At 31.9% G+C, this 20,796-nt stretch overlaps 2 protein-coding genes and 1 long non-coding RNA gene across 3 annotated transcripts; all 3 read right to left on the reverse strand.

Annotated features, from left to right (window-relative positions):
* Window positions 1-3: 3 nt before the first annotated feature.
* On the reverse strand, window positions 4-10,381 carry LOC145314009 (uncharacterized). Its single transcript, XM_080153735.1, has 3 exons — window positions 9,893-10,381; window positions 5,499-5,680; window positions 4-371 (listed from the first exon to the last, which is right to left on the reverse strand). Exons 1-3 carry the CDS (start codon window positions 10,364-10,366, stop codon window positions 203-205), a joined length of 825 nt encoding a protein of 274 aa, XP_080009861.1. The 5' UTR covers window positions 10,367-10,381; the 3' UTR covers window positions 4-202.
* Window positions 10,382-12,719: 2,338 nt separating this feature from the next.
* On the reverse strand, window positions 12,720-13,960 carry LOC145314027 (uncharacterized). The gene is made up of 3 exons (XR_013877598.1): window positions 13,469-13,960; window positions 13,140-13,183; window positions 12,720-12,898 (listed from the first exon to the last, which is right to left on the reverse strand). It is a non-coding gene; the product is annotated as an uncharacterized LOC145314027 (long non-coding RNA).
* Window positions 13,961-14,022: 62 nt separating this feature from the next.
* On the reverse strand, window positions 14,023-19,967 carry LOC145313992 (uncharacterized). Its single transcript, XM_080153714.1, has 7 exons — window positions 19,834-19,967; window positions 19,360-19,463; window positions 18,012-18,150; window positions 17,391-17,436; window positions 16,606-16,695; window positions 16,226-16,348; window positions 14,023-15,310 (listed from the first exon to the last, which is right to left on the reverse strand). The coding sequence occupies exons 1-7, from the start codon at window positions 19,870-19,872 to the stop codon at window positions 14,535-14,537; spliced, it is 1,317 nt and encodes a 438-aa protein (XP_080009840.1). The 5' UTR covers window positions 19,873-19,967; the 3' UTR covers window positions 14,023-14,534.
* Window positions 19,968-20,796: the final 829 nt, after the last annotated feature.

A 20,796-nucleotide genomic window follows, 5' to 3' on the forward strand; every position in this document is an offset into this window, starting at 1 on the left:
CTGGAATATACAAAAAAAATAAAAAAGTACATGAATATAGAAATAAAAAAAAAATTTAAAAAATAATAGTTAGGTAGGTAGGAAATAGAAAAAGTTCAAGAATTTCCATGGAATTAAATTTCACAAATATATAGCTTGTGCTTTTATATATCATGCATTTACATTTTTATTTAAACAAACTTACATAGGTATTATAACGATATTATTCTTTTTGAATATAAACATAATTACTAAATCTAGAATAATCATAAAATTCATCACTGTGAGTCAAATTCAGAGTTTGGAGATTTGGAATGTAGAGCTCCTCGAGATCCTCTTTGTTAATTTCCACATCTTCTATGCCTAGTTCTATGAGAGTAGCCCAGCCAGCCCTTGTAAGGTACAAGTTTTCACAATCAAGCTAATTTTTAAATATAATTAATCTCATATTGTATAAATAGATCTGTTTCATGTTAATAATGTGTATTTTTAAATGTATGTCTTTTAGAGGATTTTTCCCCCGGCTTTTGTACCTATTATGCCAAGTAATTTCACTTTGAAATTATGGGGTTCAAAAAACCATTCTATCAGAAGTATGGCTTCATGGTGCTCCCTGAATAGACCTTGAGGAGTAGAATCAGGAACTTAAAATTTTTAAAATATCTCATTTCTAGCCTGAAAAAATCTCAAAAACCTCTAAAAATTGGCCATTTTTCAAAAATAGTGTTTTTTAGAGGGTTTTTTTTGAGATTTTCTCGTGCGAGGAACAAGATATTTTGAAAATGTCAAAAGTTCCTGATTCTACTCCTCCAGGCCTATTCAGGGACCACCATGAATAGTTCTGATGCAATGATTTTTTACCCCCATAAGGGGGCCGGGGCCTCAAAAATTTCAAAGCAAAATTACTGGGCATAATACTTGTCCAAAATTTTTTAAAATTTTAAATGTGTTTTTTACCATAAGGCATAATAATTGCAACTGCACAACTTGAATTCCAAAAAAAGCCGGGGGAAAAATCCTATAAATTGTCTATATATTATCTTTTTAATATGGTCAAATATCACACATTCTTCTATTTTTCACAAGAACAACATCAACATCAACATCAAATATTTATTTCAGTCAACATATTAAAATACAGTGATAATGACAGATTAAGAATATTTACATATAGCATAAGTTTATATAAATCATTGATACTAAATAATAAACATAAGAATATGTTGCTAGAGGCAGGATCTAACGCAAACATAGAGTGCAAGCTAAAGTTATAAAGTCAACAATTTTTAATTAGTAACCCTAGGAACATGCGGTGAAAGGATCAAGCCTTATACCAAAAACTAAATATAAAATATACAGATGTACTTAAGTGAATGGAAAAATTAAAAATTTAGTGCTTTTTTTTATAAAACTCAGGAGCAAAAGAATAAGGTTTAAGGTTAAATGTTAAAAAGTTTTAAAGATTACAACAAAGCATAAAAAAGAAGTTGACGGCGATGTAGTACGTTTAAGACCTAGCAAATTTTGCTTTCTAATTAAAACAATTTTGATCACAGAATAATAAAATGACAAGAAATAAGTTAAGGTAATATTCTAACCAATAAGTTTAAATTGCATTTAAATGGCAAATATGACAAAGAAGTCTGTTGCAGTTTGTTTCAATATTTTCAATCAATGTTTTTTTCAAGTGTTTTTTAAATAAATTATAATTTGGCCTATTTTTTAGATCTTTTAAAATTTCTTCATATTTATTCCATGTTTTTGGTAAAGAAATAAAAGGCAATCTAGAAATTAGTGCAATTCTGGAAAATGGTATAGCAAAGTCAGCATGAGTTCTTAAAGCATAAGGAATATTTCTATCTTGATTCAAAGTCCAATAATTGCTTATTCTAAATGATTTAGGCTGCAAATCCTTTATATAGAGATACATAAAATTTAATTTAAAATAATCCACAAGTGCTGGAAATGGCAAAATACCCAACTTTTTAAATAAGATTCCTGTGTGAGAATTATATTTGGCATTAGAAATACATCGAATAGCTTTCTTTTGTTGCTTAAAGATGTCATTAATAAGGCTATCATATGTTGAAGAATATGCTATAATTCCATAGATTAAGTGACAATGAAAAGTTGAATAATATAAGGATCGCATTGCTTCAGGATATAATATTTTTTGACATCTGCGTAAAACAAACAATGATTTTGAAAGTTTTGCATTTAAACTGTTTTTAACCTATTTTTTTATCATATATTAAAAATATACTATGACACCAGTAGAATAAGACTGCAGAGCCCAAATTTGAATTAAGTCCCCAATAAACTTTTTTTTGGGGATTTAAAAATCAATTATATATGTTGCTGTGATCATTTTGATGGAAGCAAAAGCATTTTTTAGTTTGGGGTTAAATTGTTTCTTACAGAACAATTTGATGTGATTCAGATTATATCAATACAATAATAAAAACTCTACTCTGTTCAATGCAAATAATTTTTTTCTAAACCAATAATTTATATAGAAGAAATTTAACATTAAAATAAAACATATTATTCTGAAGTCTGAACCAATTAGAAGTCTCGTTTCATTTCAGTTTTTTACAATTCAAAAAAGAGTGTTTTCACAAAGTGACTTATTTCCAATGTAGTTAAATAATTTTTATTTAATTAAAATGAAAAGAATGAAAACTATACACATAAAAGATACATGCTTTTTAAAAATATTTAAAAAAATAAGTTTGAATAATCTTTTATTTATTATATTTGTATATGTGACAAAAAAAAATTTGTTGTATTGCGTAAACGTTTGTTGTCATCTTTCACTATTTAACCCTTTACCGCCAATTTTTTTGTGTTTTAAATAAGTGATGGAAAACAAGCACGATAAAGTTAATTCATTGATATATTGTAAAGAATTAAGTTTTTAATGAATTAATTTAGATGAAATCAAAAGGCCTAATTTTACTCTATACCAGAATACTATATATATGAAGCAAAACACTCTAAAAGCTACGAATTTTACCCAAATAAAAAAAGACCTTTTGCTCTGATCAAAAAAGACCACAGCAACAGTAAAATTAATTTTTAAATCCCCTCAAAAAAGTTTATTAGGGACTTAATTCAAATTTAGGCTCTGCAGTTTAATTCAACTGGTGTCATAGTATATTTTTGATATATGTTTTAAAAATAGGTTAAAAACAGTTTAATTGTTTAATATGGTACCTAAAATTGAGGGCTGGATCAAAATAAACCCTTAGAAATTTTATAGCAGGTATTTCTGATTCATGGTTGACAAATTCTAATTTTCTAATGAGTTGATCATTAGGGGAAGGGCAGTCAATATTATTTTCATTAATGTAGATATTTATTTCATTCCATGGAATTAGATGAGGGGAGGGATGAAAAATAGTAAACTTAGTTTTTAAAGGATGTAGAGACATTTTGTTAGTGCGAAACCAAGTAGAGACTTTTTGCAACTCTGAATTTACAAATGTGACCAAATCTGCTAAATTCGGCCCAGAGGCAAGAAGGGTAGTGTCATCACAAAAAAGTAAAGAATATAATAAAGTGGACTTTGGTAAATCATTTATGAAAATTATAAACAAAATTGGGCCAAGTATCGATCCTTGTGGTAAACCTAGAGTAATTTCACTTAGTGTTGAACTTATTGAATCAATACAAACAAATTGTTGTCTATCTGTCAAATAGTTTCTAAACCAATTTAGAGTGGACCCCCTCATTCCTATCTTTTCCAATTTTTTACACATTATGTCTACAGGAACCATATCAAAGGCTTTGGTTAGGTCGCAAAAAATACCAATTGTATATTCATTATTATTCATTGCAGTTGAAATTTTATTAAGCATGTGAATCATAGGATGAATTGTAGAATTGCCTTCCTGAAAACCAAACTGATTAGGGTGAATAATGTCATGCTCACTTAAATAGTCTTTCAATTGAATTGAAACTAATTTTTCCAAGATTTTGCTAAAAACCAACAATAGATTAATTGACCTGTAATCATTAAGGTTTTCAGGATTTCCACCCTTTTTAAAAACTGCAGAAACTTTAGCAATCTTAAATTGAGAGGGGACCAAACCATGCCTAAGAGATAAATTAAAAATATGTGCTAGTGGCTTAGCAATTAGCGGCAAAATTATTTTTACAAATTTAGTGGATAGACCAGTAAAATCTGTGCTAGATTTGCTTTCAAGATGGCTAAAAATTTGCATGATTTGTTCAGGGGAAGTTAAATTGAAAATAAAATTTGCTTGGACCTCATCTAAATAACTGTCAGGGGGGCGATCGGTTGGTGGAATTGACTGCTGAATATTAGTAGTTACACTTGTGAAGTGTCTATTAAAATTTTCAACAATTAGTTCAGTTTGATTTATAATATTACCATTTATATTCAAAGATTTGGGTGAAGAATTTTTAGCCCTCCCACTCTTATTACATGCCTCTTTGATAATTTCCCAAGATTTTTTAAGATTGCCTTGATGTGAAATAAGTAGCTTACTATAGTGAAGTTTCTTCATGGCTCTAAGTAGTTTATTATAAAGATTCTTATATTTATCAAAAATTTGTTTATTTTCAACTGAACGGTGTTTAGAATAAATTGAATAGAGTTCTATTTTTGTTCGCCTGGATTTTAAAAGACCCTTTGACATCCAAGGTTCTATTTTATGTATGTTTATATTAAAGCGAACAGTTTTTTCTTCAAAATGGGCATCAAAAAGGGTGAAAAAAATCTCATGAAATTTGTCATAAGCTATTTGTGGGTTTTGTTGCTCGTTAAACGTACTTTGAAAGTTAGCCTGTTCTAAAAGAGTCTTAAAGGAATTTATATTTTCATTAGAAAAATTTCTGGTTTTTATAAATTTGGGCCTATTTACAACTTTAGAATTATTCAAAAAATGAAAAGGTGCATAGTGATCAGAAATATGTGTACCTAATTTATTCAGGGGTCTAAAGGCATAAGACAATGGACGATAAATTGACGTACATCCCCAATGATGATACTTTCAACCCATTCTGTAGATTAAAATTAGTGGTTGAAACATTTGAATACTCAACATAATGAATCAACCAATCCAAATTCACTAAAGTCCCCAAAGTTGTTAGCCAACGAATAAGAAAACGTTTTCATAAAAATTTGGGGACTAGTGAAATAAACAGCCCATTGTCCCCTATCTCTGTATTTTATTAGCCACAAATTTTATTGCACATATAGAAACTTTAGCTCATGATCAGCCACGACAAAATTTAATGGATATTATGATTTACATATTTACTCACAATTATGTTTAGACTTTTCTATTTACATTCCGCTTATTCAGTTCTGACACTCTACAAGTGTCATGTTCGTTTGTCCTATTGTTTTAAAGCTTCGCTTTCATGGATGTTGCCATTCTTATTAAGAGGATGCATTAATGAACCAAACCAGAAAAGTCTGAGATTGCAAAACTTAAAATTGAAGTCACCCTTAAAGGAACTTATTTAATAAGTTAACTCTGTGAAATAACCTTATTAAAACAAAAGCATCAGATCTGTCCAACCATTGCATATGAAGTTGTTTCAAATTTGGTAATTCAACATTCCCTATATCCAGATCAGTTGGATCTTCATAATCAACTGTGAGATCAATTATATTGTCGGCATGAGATGTTATAAGGGCTACAGCCGCTGCCGAGTTCACATTTGTCAACTACAAAACAAAGAGATTAAAATAAAAGGTTTGATGAATTAGCCTTTATGATTTCATTAGTAATGAAAGTGGTTTAATTATTGTTAATTATTTTTCAGAGTTTGGCTTTGAAACCGATTAATATCCGCTGGATTAGAAACTTAGCAAAACTGAAAAATCATGAATAGCATCGTGTTATAGACAACTTTCGACGAATAATAAAATAAAAATCATAAAATTAAAACCAGTTTTGTTAGCTCGGGGCTTATCTTATAATTTTTCATATTAATATCCGAGGAAAGCTGTCTATAACACTATGCCATAAATAAAACTATTATCATTACTATATTAACTCGATTACATCTAATAGTGATCTAAATGCATTTAACTATTTAAGCACTATTCAAATAAATGTTTTAGAAATAAAGGGTAAAATACCAAAACCAGATATTAACAAAAATGTCTTATCATATCACTTTTGCGTAAACATTGATTATAGGCTTTGTCTTTGGAGATAATGGATAGGTTATTTGGCAAAAAAGTTTCCTTTTGGGATGTAGTTTTCCTATTTTTAAAAAAAATTTGGATTCGGCCTCCAGGTTCCGGTACTCCAGGCCTCCAGGTGGATTCTGGACAGGTAAAAATTGAAAATTCAAGATAGAACAAAACTTATTCAACAAAAGTTTGTACTTTATGGATGGTATGATCTAATTTGAAGAAATTTTTGAAATCGGGCTCCAGGTTCTGGTACTGCAGGCCTCCAGGTGGATCCTGGACAGGTAAAAATTGAAAATTTTTAATTTTAAAGTTAGAACAAAACTTATTTAACAAAAGTGGCTTCTTTATAAATGGTATTAACTAATCTGAAGAAAATTTTGGATTCGGCCTCCAGGTTCCGGTACTCCAGGCCTCCAGGTGGATTCTGGACAGGTAAAAATTGAAAATTCAAGATAGAACAAAACTTATTTAACAAAAGTTGGTACTTTATGGATGGTATGAACTAATTTGAAGAAATTTTTGAAATCGGGCCTCAGGTTCTGGTACTGCAGGCCTCCAGGTGGATCCTGGACAGGTAAAAATTGAAAATTTTTAATTTTAAAGTTAGAACAAAACTTATTTAACAAAAGTGGCTTCTTTATGGATGGTATGCACTAATTTGAAGAAAATTTTGAAATCGGGCTCCAGGTTCAGGTACTGCAGGCCTCCAGGTGGATCCTGGACGGGTAAAAATTGATAATTTTTACTTTAAAAGTTAGAACAAAACTTATTTTTACAAAAGTGGCTTCTTTTTAGATGGTATTAACTAATCTGAAGAAAATTTTGAAATCGGGCTTCAGGTTCAGGTGCTGCAGGCCTCCAGGTGGATCCTGGACATGTAAAAATTGAAAATTTTTACTTTAAAAGTTAGAACAAAACTTATTTAACAAAAGTGGCTTCTTTATGGATGGTATGAACTAATTTGAAGAAAATTTTGAAATCGGGCTCCAGGTTCAGGTGCTGCAGGCCTCCAAGTGGATCCTGGACAGGTAAAAATTAAAAAATTTTTATTTAAAAGTTAGAACAAAACTTATTTAACAAAAGTGGCTTCTTTATGGATGGTATGAACTAATTTGAAGAAAATTTTGAAATCGGGCTCCAGGTTCAGGTACTGCAGGCCTCCAGGTGGATCCTGGACGGGTAAAAATTGATAATTTTTACTTTTTAAGTTAGAACAAAACTTACTTTAAAAGTTAAAGCAAAACTTATTTTTACAAAAGTGGCTTCTTTATAGATGGTTTTAACTAATCTGAAGAAAATTTTGAAATCGAGCTCCAGGTTCAGGTACTGCAGGCCTCCAGGTGGATCCTGGACAGATAAACAGTAATTTTTTACTTTAAAAGTTAGAAAAAAACTTATTTTAAAAAAGTGGCTTCTTTATAGATGGTATGAACTATATTGAAGAAAATTTTGAAATCGGGCTTCAGGTTCAGGTACTGCAGGCCTCCAGGTAGATCCTGGACAGGTAAAAATTGAAATTCTTTAGAACAAAACTTATTTAACAACATTGGCTTCTTTATGGATGGTAGGAAGTAATTTGAAGAAAATTTTGAAATCGGGCTCCAGGTTCAGGTACTGCAGGCCTCCAGGTGGATCCTGGACAGGTAAAAACTAAAATTTTTTTCTATTTAAGTTAGAACAAAACTTATTGAACAAAAGTTGATACTTTATGGATGGTATTAAATACTTTAAAGAAAAATTTGAAATTGGGCTCCAGGTTCAGGTACTGCAGGCCTCCAGGTAGATCCTGGACATGTATTACTTCCTACCATCTATAAAGAAGCCACTTTTGTTAAATAAGTTTTGTTCTAATTTTTAAAGTAAAAATTGAAATTTTTACCTGAACCTGGAGCCCGATTTCAAAATTTTTTTTCAGATTAGTTAATTCCATCTATAAAGAAGCCACTATTGTTAAATAAGTTTTGTTCTAACTTTGAAAGTAAAAATTTCAGTTTTTACCTGTCAAGGATCCACCTGAAGGCCTGCAGTACCTAAACCTGGAGCCCGATTTCAAAATTTTTCTTCAAATTAGTTAATAATATCTATAAAGAAGCCACTTTTGTCAAATAAGTTTTGTTCTAACTTTTAAAGTAAAAAAAATCAGTTTTTACCTGTCCAGGATCCACCTGGAGGCCTGCAGTACCTGAACCTGGAGCCCGATTTCAAAATTTTCTTCAAATTAGTTCAAACCATCTATAAAGAAGCCACTTTTGTTAAATAAGTTTTGTTCTAACTTTTAAATTAAAAAATTTCAATTTTTACCTGTCCAGGATCCACCTGGAGGCCTGCAGTACCAGAACCTGGAGCCCGATTTCAAAAATTTCTTCAAATTAGATCATACCATCCATAAAGTAGCAACTTTTGTTAAATAAGTTTTGTTCTAACTTTTAAAGTAAAAATTTTTAATTTTTACCTTTCCAGGATCCACCTGGAGGCCTGCAGCACCTGAACCTGGAGCCCGATTTCAAAATTTTTCTTCAAATTAGTTAATACTATCTATAAAGAAGCCACTTTTGTCAAATAAGTTTTGTTCTAACTTTTAAAGTAAAAAAATTCAGTTTTTACCTGTCCAGAATCCACCTGGAGGCCTGGAGTACCAGAACTTGGGGGCCGAATCCAAAAATTTCTTCATATTAGTTCATACCATCCATAAAGTACCAACTTTTGTTAAATAAGTTTTGTTCTAACTTTTAAAGTAAAAATTTTTAATTTTTACCTGCCCAGGATCCACCTGGAGGCCTGCAGCACCTGAACCTGGAGCCCGATTTCAAAAATTTCTTCAAATTAGTTCATACCATCCATAAAGTACAAACTTTTGTTAAATAAGTTTTGTTCTATCTTGAATTTTCAATTTTTACCTGTCCAGAATCCACATGGAGGCCTGGAGTACCGGAACTTGGGGGCCGAATCCAAAAATTTCTTCATATTAGTTCATACCATCCATAAAGTAGCAACTTTTGTTAAATAAGTTTTGTTCTAACTTTTAAAGTAAAAATATTTAATTTTTACCTGCCCAGGATCCACCTGGAGGCCTGCAGCACCTGAACCTGGAGCCCGATTTCAAAATTTTCTTCAAATTAGTGCATACCATCCATAAAGAAGCCACTTTTGTTAAATAAGTTTTGTTCTAACTTTAAAATTAAAAATTTTCAATTTTTACCTGTCCAGGATCCACCTGGAGGCCTGCAGTACCAGAACCTGAGGCCCGATTTCAAAAATTTCTTCAAATTAGTTCATACCATCCATAAAGTACCAACTTTTGTTAAATAAGTTTTGTTCTATCTTGAATTTTCAATTTTTACCTGTCCAGAATCCACCTGGAGGCCTGGAGTACCGGAACCTGGAGCCCGATTTCAAAAATTTCTTCAAATTAGTTCATACCATCCATAAAGTACAAACTTTTGTTAAATAAGTTTTGTTCTATCTTGAATTTTCAATTTTTACCTGTCCAGAATCCACCTGGAGGCCTGGAGTACCGGAACCTGGAGGCCGAATCCAAAAATTTTTTAAAAATAGGAAAACTACATCCCAAAAGGAAACTTTTTTGCCAAATAACCTATCCATTATCTCCAAAACAAAGCCTATAATCACTGTTTACGCAAAAGTGTCAGAACTTCCCCCCCCCCTTACTTGCAGACTGGCATGGATTAACTGAATAGTAAAATAGTTTTGGCACATTTACATATCTCTTTATTCCTGCAAAGAGCTGAGGTTTGGCATCAAAATATTTCCAATTTCATCTCCAACTAATTTTACTTTGCACAATGACAATTTTGTGATGGTCTGCATATTTGATTTCAGTAATGACAATGCAACACTGCTGTCAACTGTCGACAAATCTAAGTTTTTCAAATTTGGCAGTTTCAAGTCTCTCAATTCTGAGGGGTCTGGCAGCTTAACTGCTGTGATAACAAGATCAACAAGAGTATCTTTGCTAGCATGTAACAGGGCAAGGGCTTCGGATCTGTTGACAGAATACAGGCTCAGTGATCTTAGCTGGGGCAAGACAGGTATCGTCAATGTATTTGTGCTGCCCACATATTGAAAAATCTTGAATTTTTTAAGTTTGTCAGAATATCTGGTGAGCAAGCCTTCATACAGAGATTTATCTTCTCTAAGTAACAGAAATAAAGGGTTAACTATTAATAAACGAAGGATAACAACAACCATAAAAGCGAAGCTCTGAAGTGGTAGGACAAACGAACATTAAAACTCGTAGAGTGTCAGACCTGAAAAAGAAGAATGGGTGTTCGGACCCCCCACCAAAAAAATTTCCTCACCCCCAATTTTTTGTTGCTTTTCTTTTAAAATCTAAATTCAAAATTTGATTATCGAAATCAACTCCCCATTCCTCAAGTGCCCCTAGAGGCCTCTAGCGAAAACGAAGCTCTGAAATTGTAGGACAAACGAACATTAAAACTCGTAAAGTTTTAAGTGTCAGACCTGAAAAAGTAGAATGGGTGGTCGACCCCCCACCAAAAAAATTTTCCCTCCCCAATTTTTTGTTGCTTTTCTTTTAAAATCTAAATTAAAAACTTTGTTATCGAAATCAACACCCCTTTCTCAAGTGCCTCTAGAGGCCTTTAGCGGCGTAGCTGCTGGTAAACAATATAGGCTCTTGCCTATTATATAGTAAACATATTCTATTGAATGCCAATTGGTGATTGGTTGATACAAAACAAGCCCAAATCACAGATGGCGGAAATTTTAGAAGCAGACAATTCTTGAAAAAATAATGATTTCGTCTGCTATGAAAAAATAAATATAAATGGTGTTAGATCACATTAGTTTAATTATTAAATCTGCTTAGAGTTAAACATTAAAAAAGGGCCACATAGAAAATACAAAAATAACAAGATTATTTTTTTGGAAAGAAGGTAGCTACGAATTTTCATTTGGTAGTTTATAAATTAGATGTTGTATTTTGAATTTTAAAAATTTAGTACGGAGTTGATACAACACCTTCACCCTAATTTTTGTACAATACAACACAGTACAGATATATCATTACATTATATCCAGTATAGTATCCAAAGAACTTGATAGAATGTTACCCAAGTGCATATTTATTTATTTATTTTGAATTTTAATTAGCAATGAAATTTTCAAATAAAATTTTTACTCATTATTAAAAATGCAAATAATACAAACTAAAATCTGTCTGAGGGAAACCCAACGATAGCTTTCTGACAGTTCAAATTACCAAAGTAAAAGATAAAAAATTTTGGGAGAGAAAAAACTTCATTTTAACAAAAGCCATTAATATACATATAGGTTTATAAAAAGTTATGTTTTTTACTTTAAACTAGCTACCTGAATTTGATTCTATACTTTATCTACACACACACACACAGCTTTTTCATTAGCATTTTATACGAACCACTGCGCTATCCCAAAACTGGTTTATTAGGCTAGAAATAGGCCTAGGCTTGAAATAGGCCTGAAATAATATTTTCCTACGTTTCCCATCCCTTATCCCTGGTTCCTCATAATCAGGAGGTACATTCATTTATTGTCCACTATTGGCTTCTCCCCTAGCCTCTAGGGGCTTTTTTCCTAAAGGTTCAGGGGAGATTTTTAAAAATTTGTTTACATTTTTTAGATGTTTTCTGTATTTTATAACATTTTATATTTATTTATATTTTTTAAAACCTTCGAATTTTCTCTCTTTCTTAATGTTTTTAAAAATTTCTTTGCCATTAGCCTTTTTGGGGCTTCGCCCCTACAGGAGAAGGAAGGTTTCACAATCTTTTTTATTTGACAAAACAAGGTTTAAAAGAAAAGAAAGATGTCCCCTCCCTCCCCCCCCCCCCCCAAGAAAATAGCTTAAAACCACCACAGGATCAATAGGTAATAGGTATATACCTTGAAGAGTAGAATCCAATCGGTTCAGTGGTTACCGAGATCTTAAACTTCAGACGGACGGACGGACAGACATTATTCTACTTTGTATTATAGATTGTACCAACCCTTAAATATAATAACCTTGCATGGTTAAGATTTCCCTCACAGTTGAAAAGTAGAAATTAGTTCTGGAGAATTAGTGATGGGAATCCGGATCCGGAATCCGAATCCGGAATCCGGAATCCGCCCAATTTTCGGCCAATTTTGGAATCCGAATCCGGATCCGGAATCCGTTTTTTATAGCGGATTCCGGATTCTAAATTGGTAGGCTAAAATTACCGTCTTTTTTCTTACAACTCCCTCTGTTTGAAGGCAAAGACAAAAAAAAATTTTCTACATAACAAATTTTAATAATTACTAATGTGATGTAAATGTTTTAGTTATGCTGGAAGTCAACACTTTAAACAAATCAAGGCTTCAACCAAGTAACATAGTGATAAATTAACGAAAAAAGCTATCCCTCTGTGACGGACGGCCTTTTAAAATACTGCTAGAATCCGGAATCCGAATCCGGAATCCGTCAAAAATAAGAATCCGGAATCCGCAAGAATCCGTCACTTTTTTTGACGGATTCCTTCAGAATCCGGAATCCGAATCCGGCCCAAAAATTCGACGGATTTCCATCCCTAGGAGAAATATAAATTTTACTTCAGATGTAATATCCTAACCCTCCCAATAATAAATATTCCATGTTTTATATGAAGATTCCTGTATTCACAAGACAATCTGTTGAAAAACCATGGCGACACTTGTCTTAGTAACTTCTTTTCACCAGGAGTTAACAGGTCACATATACGTCTGGAAATCAGAAACAAGAGATTAACACTTTATCGATTAGAATCAATTTATGGTTAGATGAGTATTGTCACCCAAAGGGACTGAGTCATCCTCTTATAAAAAGACGGGATGTTATTTTTCTTTTTTTGTGTGTGCTGTGATAGAAAAAAGTATGTGCAATATCACATTGCAATCCAGGTTGATGAACACTAGGGGGTACACGGAGGGATGTAGAATCAAATAAAAGGGATAAATCTCCTGCCTGAATGGTAATAGTGGTAGCTTTTGAAAGCATCCTCCACTGTCCTAAACAAAGTAATTTTGTTAATAAGTTGCACAGAAAAAGTTTGTGAACTGTGTAGCCGTGTCTTTACAGTTGGTCCTCAATGACAATTTAAAAAGGAACAGAGAGTCAAAGGAACTAATTCAAATATACGTTTATGGTTGTTGGTTTTCTTTTAATAATTGTCTGATTTTACATATTTTGTACTTATGTATATATCTGATTTTTAAGTGTTAAAAAGTGTATGCTTTTTAAACTGACCAACCCGAATGGTTGACTTGTAGAGCAATTCTGCTGGATTATCTCACCTCAAAAGAATGCATTTTTGTTTTGAAATTCTTTTTAACTTATGAAATTGAAAGACATTGTGATATATCTGTAAAAAATTTAACAGTTAGGGAGTTGAATCCATTTTTATAGAAGCAGAAATATAATCTATGATTATGGTTTGGACCCTCTAAAACTGTAATCTACCCTTCCACTTTCCCCTCTTTTGGTGAAGATATCTTCAACGCCGATACGATTTTTGAAATATAAGATTCCACTTTTGTCTCTCTTGTTAAAGATATCTTCACCAAGAGAGGCAAAATTGGAATCCTAAATTTCAAAAATCGTATCGGCGTTGAAGATATCTTCACCAAGAGAGGGGAAAGTGGAATCTTACATTTCAAAAATCGTATCGGCGTTGAAGATATCTTCACCAAGAGAGGGGAAAGTAGAATCTTACATTTCAAAAATCGTATCGGCGTTGAAGATATCTTCACCAAGAGAGGGGAAAGTGGAAAGGTAGATTACAGTTTTAGAGAGTCCAAACCATAATCATAGATTATATTTCTGCTTCTATAAAAATGGATTCAACTCCCTAACTGTTTAAGTAACTACTAACAATATCAAAAAAGAACTATAGATAGATTAGCATTAACATTATTTGAAGTTTCCATTGGAGGTTTTTTTCTCAATATTTTTCAGTTGGAAGATTTTTTCTCAATGTTTTGAAAACTTGGAAAAACATTGATACCTAACCATTGAAACAATAATAAAACCTTATGTTCATGATAATCGCTAAATCTTTTTAGTGCTTGTAAAAATGTTAATGATTCCGCTGCTAACAAAAAACACAGAAAAAAACATTGACGTGATTTTTTACCCTTGGGTTTAACCCTATCAATGTTTTTGGTTAATAGTGGCAACATTACTCAATTTCAATTATTATAAAGATGGAGGGAATTATTGTAATGATATCATTTTAACACACTTTACTATGTATTGCATTTCAAGTGTCCCATATACTTTGATTAAACAAAATATCTAAATAATTTCCTCCTGCCCATTTTTAACATTTTTAAAGCAGGCTTATCATGTTATGCATGATTTTTATTTCCACCAACTTGGAGTTTGAGTAGATTTAGAATTTGCTTCAACTAGCAAAGAGTTTCTTTTGAAAACAACCTCACTACTAGAATATATCGTATCGTCTATTCTCAGCTTTGTCAGATTTTTGCTTTCTCTAACAAAGAACAATGCCTTGGTTTTCTTCACAGAGTCTGTTTCTAAAGACTTGAGATTGTTCAGCTTAAAGCTGCGGCCAAAAAACACGTTGGTGAAGTTGATATTGTCCAGAACTAATTTAGTCAGGGTATCTTTGGAAGTCTTTATAAAAGTTGAGGCACTGTACCCACTCATGTTGGATAAACTAAGATATCTTAGGGCTGCCGGTATTTCAATGTGAAAAATATAGGGGTGTACCATATCTCCTTTTAATTCAAGCTTTGTGACAGTTTCTTTGAATGCTCTGAGGAGATACACAACCGCGGGACCGTTAATCTTCTCCAGGCTAAGAAGATCCAGGTTTGGTATCTTAAGATCTTGGATATCATTATAAGTAAAAATGAAATCAGTAAGATATAGTTCTGTAATATGTTCTCTGCAAGCCCGTATCAACGTCAAGGCAGCACCTTCATTCAGCTTTTTCAAACGCAAACATTTGATATTTCGAAATGGTAGGCTCAAGTCAATAATCTCTAATGCAGCAAAGTACACTTGATCAAGACTCAATTCTTTTATATTATCTCTATTTGTAGATTTTATGATTGCCATGGCACTAGCTCCGTCAACTTTGGATAAACAAAGGTTTGATATCAGCGGCATTTCTCAGAAAATAAATATACTTAAATTAAATACTAAAGGATTTTTTTGTCCAAATAAAAACAGACAGGCTGTTTGTTTTAAAGAGTATATATTTAATTGCCATTTGGAAAGGTGTGAGTAAGGGTCTTAACTGCCCTAACATATAACATATCAAGAAAAAGTAGTAAGGATGACAGCATCTATGTGTAGCAAAGCACAAAAAAACTATAAATGGACATTGGACAAACTTACAAAGAGCAGATGTTTAGTTGTCATAAAAAATAGGAAGAAAAAGAATATTAACAATTCTTCAAATAATGTATAGGTCAGTGTTGCGGATCTGGATCCGCATTTTTTTGAGTCCAAGGATCCGGATCCTGGGGTATAAATTTATGGAAAAATCTACCTAAATTTATATAAAATACCTAGTCACTTACAAATTTTGAAATATCTGGTAACCGTGTTAAGATCAGCTGATTCACTCCCACACTCTTCCCTCTCACATTGTATATAATCTCCCCTTCCCTTTTCGTATACCCCTGGTATTTTTATTGTCAAGGATCCGGATCCGCACTCACCAAATTTGGAGGATTCGGAAACGGATCCGCATACAATCAATGTGGATCCGCAACACTGGTATAGGTAAATGTCTTTTGAAGCCTGGACAGCAGACATATTGACAAAACAATGTATAGGTAAGATGCGCTCACATGTCATAGGAATCTTCAATTATTTTATATGATAACAGCCGAAAAAATTACATTACCTCTACTGACGGAAGGACGGACAAACAAAGTAAACTATATAGTGTTTTCACTACCAAAAAGAGGTTATCGTATTCATAAAAATCAGTCATTAGCAGACAGAACATATTCATTTAAAGAACTAAATATTTCTCCTACCAAAAATGATCAAAGAATCCTTAAGTATATTTACACCTGGCAACTGCAAGCAGTTATCATACGACATGGATAAATCCCCCAAACTCAAGCTGACAAGATTGTGGCCGCATTTTGCGATCAGATTTTCAACAATATGTTTTATTGAAAACTCATTTTGAACTGTAAGGAGAAACAAATAGCCATTTTTTAAATGAAATTTAAAATCCATTCCACCTTTATATTGTTTTGATAAGAGATGAGACAGTAACATAATCTTTCTCCCAATACTCTATCATATGTGTAAAGTTCTATAATTGGAAGCTTGAACTAAATCCTAATGTTAGTAATAAGATAGGAGGTATAATAATCTAAATGTTATTATCATTAACCTTTCTCCTTAATCATAATTAATCCAATAAAAATACCGTAATTGGTTCCTTGATTCTGATCTTGTAAGTCTGGAAAGCTGAGTGACAGGGTTGCAAGCTGATTGAATACACAGTGAGGGTCGAGAAGGTAGGTGCACCCCTTTATAATGCCATTCTTTATACTAAACCATAATTGACACATGTAGGGTAAATATATCTTTAAAACTGGAAATATAGTGACAGCGCTTTTAATACTAAAGGAACGGAATATATTTCAAATTCCACGCAATTGAAGTCGAGCATCGCATTTATTTTTTATTCTTTGAAATAAAAAAGTATGAAAAAGTAGATCTTAATAAATAAACAAAAACTAAGATAAGAATAGTATTCCACTCTCCTGAGACTTAATACACATATCCAAGCTTAGGATATTTTCCTTGTACTTTAGAAGTATTCCCTGAAATAGGTAGTGAGTATACATTTTACAACACAGGATTAAGCACTATGTAGACCGCATGAAGTTAGATTTGGCAGATTTTTTATAGGGTTGCTGCATTACTATCATGGGATGGGGCATTAGGCTGTTTATATAAAGTTTTCTTATTCGTTGACTCAACATTGACCTTGAATTTTGATTAGTTGGTTTATTTAGTTGAGAATCCCATTGTTTCAATCTACAGAAGAGGTGATTTTGTGTGTCATCATTTGGAATGTACATCAACTTAGCAGCCATTGTCTTATCCTTTTGGATACCTGCAATTATCTACAAAAATCTATTAAAATATATTCGAGGAGGATTAGATTATTTAAATTTAATCACTTTTGTTATCATTAACTTGAATTGTATAATCTTTCCTGTGTTAGTAGCTGATGAAAATTTGAACAAAACTCCAGTCTTAACTATACATAAAAGAACTCTTTATAATTATTGTGTTATTAATAAAATTGTGAAACTGTAGTTAATTTGATCTGTTTTGGTTGGTTTGCTTGATATCCTTTTTAAAAATCAAATCTATAGAGCACATTTTTAAAGGGGTAGTTGCACGAAGTGTATTCAAACTTGAATTTAGTGAACTCCTTTTTTTCTGTTCAATAGTTTAAATTACATCTATAGGACATATATTTGAAAGAATTTCAATTTTCTACCAGATAGTTTTAAAAACACGAAGACTTGAAAATCATATTTCTTGGATATATGTAATGGCTGAATAGACAGCATGATGACAATTTTGTTGCCTAATTGATTTTTATTTATTGTAATACAAAATTATATATTTTGATGGTATTCTTGTAACTTATGCTTGTAATAAAACTTTTAAATACATTCATTCAACTACCCCTTTTCCGTTTTATTTGGGTATTTCCCTGGACTTTGATCGGAATTTCTAATTTTGCTAAATAATTAGGCCTGTTTATGGGTAAAGATATTCCTCCTATATTTACTATTAAACCATTAACATAATATCAAAAAGTTCCTTGAACAGATGGCCCATAGGTCTCTCCATAGCTGTAACAATTGTCGTGAAAATATCATCATAGTTATCACAACCAATCATAGGAACTGTCAATGTGTCAAAATCTGATCTTAGCTCCAGGGTTAACATCTCATAAAACCTAGAGTATATAAATCAGGGATCACAAGAACAGTGTGTTTTTATATGCATATTATCAACATGATATTATGATTCATTCATCTTCAATTCAAATTTATACTTCAGTTCAAGAATTGTTAGGTATTTTTTTTATCCAAAATAAACTTTTTTTTTAACTGATTATCTTTAATTTACACAATATAAACATGGCATTCATAAATTATAATATGTAGTAGACATTTTCTAACATAAGCGTTTTTTTAAATCAACGTTTTCTAAGATATGCGTTTTTTGAGTATAGCCGATAAGCATAGTATAAGCTACTAAGAAACAAGGATGACAACTTCCATAAGTAGCGAAGCACAAAAAAATCGTGGATGGGAATACGTACAAGTAGATTTAAAGTGTATTTATTAAAATCAAGAATAGATTTATTAGAAATAAAAACACGAAACCTTGTTTTATTTTGTATAATAACGACGGTTAAAGTAAATTACATACTAGATGCGCATAACAATGGAAAAAAATATTTTGATACTGTCATTGCAAAAAAAGTTTAAAAATCGAACCAAAGATATGGTGAAATATGTTACATATAAAAAATAAATAGCCAAAAACCTGCTAAAAGGCAGTCTGGCCGCCATAGTTTCTTTTCTATAACTGAAAAAATTTTGCAAATCGGACCATAAACACTAAAGATATGGGAAAAACTGTGAAAAATATTAAAATAGCCAAAAAACCTGCAACAAGGCAGTCTGACTGTAATTGATGTTTTCTTCAAACGACGGGAAATTTAATTTTGATATCTTTAACTCAAAAAAATTTGAAAATCGGACCAAAGATATGGAGGAAAATGTGGGAAATATAAAAATAGCCTAAAACCTGCAAAAAGGCAGTCTGACTGTCATTGCTGTTTTCTTCAAACGACGGAAAATTTAATTTCGATTCATACCTTTAGGTGAAAAAATTTTAAAATCGAAACAATAAACACCAAAGATATGGGGAACAATGTGGAAAATATAAAAAAAAAGCCAAAAGCCTGCTAAAAACGGTCTTACCGTCTTGAATGTGTTTTAGTTAATTGTGCTCCTTAATGATGGGAGTGTTGTCAAAAAATTTCAGCTTTTTATCTTTTATAGGAGCTGAGTAAATTCCATTTTCTCCATTAAGGACTTACGGACATACAAAGTGAGTTATAGAGTAGCTTCGCTACTAAAAAGTATGAACTTACCAAGAAGAAAGGCATCTCATAGACTTCTTATCAGTTATAGATAGGAGATAGACAATTCTTCTAATGACCAATAAAGGTACACCTCTGAATGCCCCAGCTATATCCTAGAGGGATAGTTTCATAAATGGTTATTATATTCATAAAAAAGTGATCATTTTTATACATTATTAATGAAAAAGGTGGTAAGCCTCAGACAAAAAGAATCATTTTACATAACTAGTGGTAGATTGGCTATATTTAAGCTTATGAGCATTTTTATGCCTTCTCCTCACATTTATGAATTAGATTTTATATAGGAAAAAAAATAAAGATTTTTTGAACTTTAAAACAATAGTAAACTTGAAAACTAAATTTTTAGAAATATACATTGTAATGTTATAGTAGTTTTTTTTACTCGAAAAATACTCATACTGTGGATTATGTTATAACATTAAAAAACGTCAAATTAGATTATCATTAACCAAAAAGAATAACCTTAAAATTATCAACTTTTCTTCTCTTTGCTTTGGGCATTTTTCTTCTGAAATAATAACAATCGTGCTACTTCTGAAATAGAAAAAACCGGACAATCAATTATTTTTTGTTCCGTTAATTTTGTACGATAGTAACAAATAAAGTAAACAATGACCCGCAACGTAATTCTATAGTTAACTTATGTCCGCTTGCTATTGGGTAAGGTAAAATGTTCGAGTCTAGTCCCTAAGTTCACTAAAAAACACTTTCCTATGGTCAACATTTTAGGTTCTTCACCAAAAAGTACCTAGTACACTCTATTTTTATATAAATCAAATTCAAATAAAGTAGGGATTAGTTCGGTGCAGATGGGGGGGGGGGGGGGCTGTAGGGCTCTATAACCTAAAGTACTTACACACGTAAAACTAACCCCTTCTCCTTAACTAAAAATATTTCTAACTAGAAACTAACTAACTAGGGAAACCTCCGTAATGCTTTTCGGGGAAGTTCATAAGTCTTTCAATAGTTTCAACCTACCTTTCTTTTTAAGCAGTCCTACTAGAGCTTAAGGTGAAAATCAAAGTAATAAAGGACCATGGGACAAAGAGACTACTAGGTTTAATTATTCAAACATTTTACTAAAGTCAAACCGACACAAATTGAATAGGATCGCTAACTTTAAAACAAATAACTTTTTTCCTTAAAATCTCAAATATCCGAAAATCCTATAAAATAGAGTGCCAGGTTGTGTGAATGTCTAATATCAGCAAAGATCTCTTTAACGGCGAGACCCATCGACGATCAGGGAAGTATTATATTTGTCCAAAGAAGGTTTTAGGCTTTGTGTAGTGGCAGTGGGTATGTCACACTGTAGGTTATGATAACGCCAATAATACTATTACATACCCCTTAATTTTTTTAACTAAAAAAAAAGTTTTTGCGCCTCTCATGAGGGCGAAGATAAGCCACTAGAAACTACTAATA

The sequence above is a fragment of the Acartia tonsa genome, chromosome 1, assembly GCF_053477335.1.
Source record: "Acartia tonsa isolate MP-2025a chromosome 1, ASM5347733v1, whole genome shotgun sequence".
Classification (NCBI taxonomy): Eukaryota; Metazoa; Arthropoda; class Copepoda; order Calanoida; family Acartiidae; genus Acartia; species Acartia tonsa.